Source organism: Solanum lycopersicum, chromosome 1 (assembly GCF_036512215.1).
Source record: "Solanum lycopersicum chromosome 1, SLM_r2.1".
NCBI classification, from domain to species: domain Eukaryota; kingdom Viridiplantae; phylum Streptophyta; class Magnoliopsida; order Solanales; family Solanaceae; genus Solanum; species Solanum lycopersicum.
Window position 1 is genome coordinate 57,654,435 of NC_090800.1, and position 5,433 is coordinate 57,659,867.

Here is a 5,433-nt window from a genome sequence, read left to right on the forward strand (position 1 = left end):
GTTTGGTCAATTGACCTACGTCCACAAAGGAGATGAGTAATCCACTATAAATATGAGAGTACAAAATACAGAGGGAAACAACCTCAACCAATTCACTCAAAATACATGAGAGGTTCACACAAGTGATAACGTATCAAGCTTGTGACCCATAAATTCTCGCACTAACCAAAACTCTCAAAGCCTTTAAGACTACATTGTGAATACTGATTAAGTTAGAAGGAACATTCCTCTATTTATAGAGTCCTAAAACTTTTCCTACCAGAGAAAGGATTAGTCAATCCAAAACCTTTTCTTAAAAGGAAAACCTATCTATGGTAAGAAATTTAGGGCAAATAAAACCCAACATTTCTTGCAAACTCAATGCCCAAAAAATACCTCAATTCACCTAGATTTTTATCTGGAATTAATCTTTGAGTATTATTTTTGTCTCCGTAAGCAGCTTATGATCATTTCTGTAATCAACAAATCATCAACATAAACTAGTATCATCACCAGACTTGTTCCATCTTTGTGAATAAAGAATAATCATAATGACTTTGTTTGAATCCTGCATTGATTAAGGTTTTAGTTAACATGATATTCCATTGTCTACTGGCTTGTTTAAGTCCATAAAGTGATTTGGTGAGCTTGCATCATCCCCTTCTAACTTTGATGGACAAAACCCAAAGGCAAGTCCATATAAACTTCTTCATTCAGATCACCTTGAAGGAAAGCATTAAAAACATGCATCTGGTAAATTTGCCACTGATGTGAAGCAGCCACAACTATGACAACTCTCACAGTAACCATTTTAACAACTGGGAAAAAGTGTCCTGATATTCCAAACCTTCTTTTTGGTTATACCCCTTGGCTACAAACCTAGCTTTGAATCTATCCACCTTTCCATCAGCCTTGTACTTAATCTTGTATACCCATTTGCAACCTATTGCCCTCTTATCCTTAGACAGCTGAGTAATCACCCATGTATGGTTGTCTTCCAAGGCTTGAATTTCATGTTTCATAGCATCAATCCATCTAGGATCATGTACAGCTTCATGATAGGATGTAGGTTTCCTTTCTTGTGAAAACTTAGTGACAGAACTTCTGTATGATGGTGTAATACTGCAATAATCTACAACATCTGCAATAGGATAAAGACATTGTCCTGCAACTCTATTTTTTGGCAAAACATAGTTTGTATGACAAAGAGGAGGCTTAACTGGTCTATTTGATCTTCTAACTGTAACTACATCAGGTGTAGGCAATGTTGATGGTGCTTGTTCTTGAGAAGTTGTAACTGTGATGACAGATTTAGAATCTGAATCTAAATTTGCAGCAAGATCTGGAATTGCAGCAACAGGATTTTGATGATGTACAGACTCAAAATCGTTTGTTGCATTTTTGATAACAACACAAGGCGTAAGTTCATAGTTCCCCATAGTTGAATAGGACAAGGCAATCTCTGGATCATTTTCTTGACCAATTTCTGATGTTTGAAAAGGAAATTCTTCCTCATAAAAAATCACATCCCTGCTGACAAATAATCTTCTGGATTCAATGTTTAACATTTTATACCCCTTCTGACTAGCAGCATACCCTAGCAAAATAACTTTCTTTGCCTTAGGCTCAAAGTTGTAACCTTTCTGTACGCTTGTAACAAATCCAAGACAACCTATCACTCTTAAATGTGATAATGAAGGTTGTTTGTGATATAACACTTCAAATGGTGATTTATTATTCAGAATAGGCAAAGGAATCCTATTAATTATATATGTAGCAGCTTCTATGCATTCTCCCCAGAACCTGTTTGGCAAGTGACCTTGAAACTTGATGGCTCTTGATGTTTCTAATAAATGTCTAAGTTTCCTTTCTGTAACTCCATTTTGTTGTGGAGTTTGTGGACAAGATCTCTTATGGATAATACCATGTGACATAAACAAATCACAACAAGCATTATTTAAAAACTCTCCACCATTATTAGACCTAAAAACCTTAACACATTTACCAAACTAATTCTTTATCATTACTAAGAATTGTTTCAGAACAACAACTACATCAGACTTCAAACCTATCAAGAAAGTCCATGTCCATCTAGACTTATCATCAACTAGGGTAAGAAAGTCCTGCATGCCATTGTGAGTGTCTACCTTATAAGGACCCTATACATTCATGTGTACCAAATTAAAAATAGCATTTACAATTGTAATACTATGTGGAAATGAACGTCTTGTTTGTCGAGCCTGAGGACATACTACACAATGATCAATGGTAAAGATACTACTAGTATTTAATCCTTTGATCTTTATAAGTACTTGCATAGGAACATGTCCCAAACTTTTGTGCCAAAGTGCAGGATCTGCACTTCTTTTCTAATTGCAGACATTATATAAACCTGATCCTTTTGTGGTTTTGTACTCCAATCCATGACATACAAGCAATCTTCCACTTTACCAATCCCCTTGACCTTCCCAGATGAGAGATCCTGGATAATGCAAGGTGTTTGAAAGAAAGAAACACAATAGTTTAATTCTTTTGTCAGTATGTTCATAGACAAAAGGTTAAATCTGAAGTTTGGTATACACAATACATCACTAATCATTATAGTATCATTTAATTTCAAGCTTCCAATGTGAGAGACTATTGCTGAATCTCCTATAGGAAGTCGTACTATCCCTTTACTTCCTATTATGTGCTTAGTATGGAAATATGCATGATTGTATATCATGTAATCTAAGGCTCCAGTGTCTACAATCCATTTCAAGTTGGGAATATAATTACCTGCCAGATTTGCACTGCTATGAAAAGATGAAGGTTTTTTGTGACCTTGCAATGTACCACGCATTTGCTGAATCTGTTCTGTTGATGCCTTGTGTAACATCTCTAGCCATTGTTCAGGTGCATCTGCTTGTACTAACCATCTCATGTCTTCTTGAACCTGCACATTTTGTAGTCTTGAATGCATTTCACTTCCTCCTAAAATTGCATAGTCTTGATCGTTCTGCGACTGTGCTCTTCTTTTACTAACAATATTAGCTTTCTTCTTTCCTTTGAAATTTTCTGGATATCCAATAAGCAGATAACAATTTTCCTTCCCATGACCTGTGGAATGACAATTGTCACACTACTTCAATTTGTTGCAATCAACTATAACATGACCTCTCATGTTGCAGAAATCACTAGTAAAATGATTGATAATTTCTCTTTGGATTCTGGGAATTCTGAGATTGTCTAGATCTGGTAGTATACATTGCCAATGATTCCATACTTTCATTGACATTGCCTGCAATTTCTTTTTGACTTTCGTCCTGAATTATTAATGCATATGCTTGGTTGACATTTGGTAAAGTGTTTATCATTAGAATCTGACCTCGAGCTTGAGAATAACTGTCATTCAATCCCATGAGAAATTGAAGCAAACGTTGGTACTGCAACTGCTCAACATATTCCTTAGCCTTATAGCAGTCACAATTAGGTGGAGGCAAGATAGAATCATACTCATCCCATAAGTTCTTCAATTTTGTATAATAGACAGAAACACTGAATACTCCCTGTGTAAGAGTAAATATATTCCTGTGTAGTTGATAAAGTCGTGATCCATTGATCTTATCAAATCGTTCTTTGAGATCAAGCCATACCTGATTAGCACTGGATGAATACATAATTCCACTAAGTAGTTCTTTACTGACATTGCACATAATGCATGATATGACAATAGCATTGCAACGATCCCAAATCTTCCTCAAATTTCCTTCAAAATCAGTGCGTAGAACAGATCCATCAATAAATTCTTCTTTATTTTGTCCAAGCAAAGCAATCTCCATGGCTCAACTCCACAGGGTATAGTTATCCATTCCTGTCAACTGAATTCCTACAGATAAAGCTCTTGGTATATCCGAAGAGCTTAAGTATAAAGGATGATTGTGATCGATCGTCAGCGAGCTTCCATGGGAAATCTCTCCCTGTGATCTGGCATTCGATCCTCCTGATGTATCATCCTCGATTGCCATAGATTAGATCCAAAAATTCTCATGAAGAAGAACAGCAATAGTAAAAAAAGGGAAAAAAAGGAAATCGAATCAATAACACTGAAATCGAATCAATAACACGATCCCTAGATGCGTCCTCGTTACTCTGATACCATGTTAAGTTTAGTTACTGAACAAGCAAAAACTTAGACAACAATGAAGAAGAAGAAGAATTCATTGACATGAAAACTGTAACTACAACTGAATGAAAAATATCTGATATGATATTCAATGAACTAACACCTATATATACAAAATAATCAACTCACTAACTGTCTAACAAATTGCTAACTAAGTTAATTATTAGTCAATCATTAATTGACAGTTGTACACTTTATTAACTGCTCAACACTAACATGTATGATGTAACCCGCTGTAAAGATGACGAGAATCAAATTGTTCTTTGATGTGAAGAGCAAGAAACCATTTTTTAAAATCGTCGACTAAGGTTGAGAGAAAAATAGTGATAACACATCGACTTAGGTATAATTCTAGATATATATCGTCGTCCGGGCAGCGAAAGAGATTTTTTGTTGTATGTTTCAAATTGGATTTTCAACAGAATAGTTGATTTAGCTCATAACCCATAAGTTCGTCCGGGCAGTGAAAGAGATTTTTTGTTGTATGTTTCAAATTGGATTTTCAACAAAATAGTTGATTTAGCTAATAACCCATAAGTTGCACCGCTAGGAGAAGACGAAATTTGAGGGAGATGATCCAACATTTTAACTCGAAGGCCATAGCAATTGTTAATAATATTCCAAAAAGCAGAAGAAATAGGATCTAGAATGATCTAGAATGGAAAGAAAATGTAGCGTGGTTTGCTAAAATATCAATCATGCTAATTAGTATTTTACCCCTGCATGGTAATATATTACGAAATTGCCCTTGATCGTCCTACTCTTCATGCTTCTTTTTAATTTTCAATCATGCTAATTAAAAAAATTATAACTAATTATATTTACAATTTTTATTTTCTTTATTTTAATCTAAATTCACATTATATTATAATTTTTAAAATTTTCTAGCACTTAAAAGAATAATAAAAATTCTCTATCAGATACATCTCTCTCCTCTGGTTGATACATCACTATCTCCTCTCGAACATAAATATCCTCTCTCCAATACATCTTCATCCCCTCTTGAATACATCTCTATCGTCTCTTGGATACATCTCTCTCCTATCGAGTACATTCATATTCCCTCTCAAATATAGCTCTCGATTCTCGAATTCATCCGTGAGTTTCCTGAATAGCAATGTAACATGATCGATGTATTCGCATGTCTGCTGATTAATCTAAATTTTTTTAATATTAAGAATTTTTTTGTAATTTGAAAAAGAGTAGAATATATTGTAATTTACTCTTAAAACTATGAAAATTTATGTCATTTTAACTTTAATTTATATGATATATATTTCTCTGTAGTC

At 34.5% G+C, this 5,433-nt stretch overlaps 1 protein-coding gene across 1 annotated transcript; it reads right to left on the reverse strand.

Annotated features, from left to right (window-relative positions):
- Positions 1-776: 776 nt before the first annotated feature.
- Positions 777-3,800, reverse strand: LOC138343183 (uncharacterized). Its single transcript, XM_069294687.1, has 4 exons — positions 3,245-3,800; positions 2,567-3,078; positions 2,372-2,461; positions 777-1,889 (listed from the first exon to the last, which is right to left on the reverse strand). The coding sequence occupies exons 1-4, from the start codon at positions 3,798-3,800 to the stop codon at positions 777-779; spliced, it is 2,271 nt and encodes a 756-aa protein (XP_069150788.1).
- Positions 3,801-5,433: the final 1,633 nt, after the last annotated feature.

What these genes read in the sequence shown, in the direction of transcription:
- LOC138343183 (XM_069294687.1), bottom strand. Translation starts at nt 3,800, where the DNA reads ATGGAGATTGCTTTGCTTGGACAAAATAAAGAAGAATTTATTGATGGA. An exon ending in ATACTATAATGATTAGTGAT is followed by an intron (nt 2,462 to 2,566) that starts GTATTGTGTATA and finishes TGCATTATCCAG; the next exon opens with GATCTCTCATCTGGGAAGGT. An exon ending in CAAAACCACAAAAGGATCAG is followed by an intron (nt 1,890 to 2,371) that starts GTTTATATAATG and finishes ATTATCCATAAG; the next exon opens with AGATCTTGTCCACAAACTCC.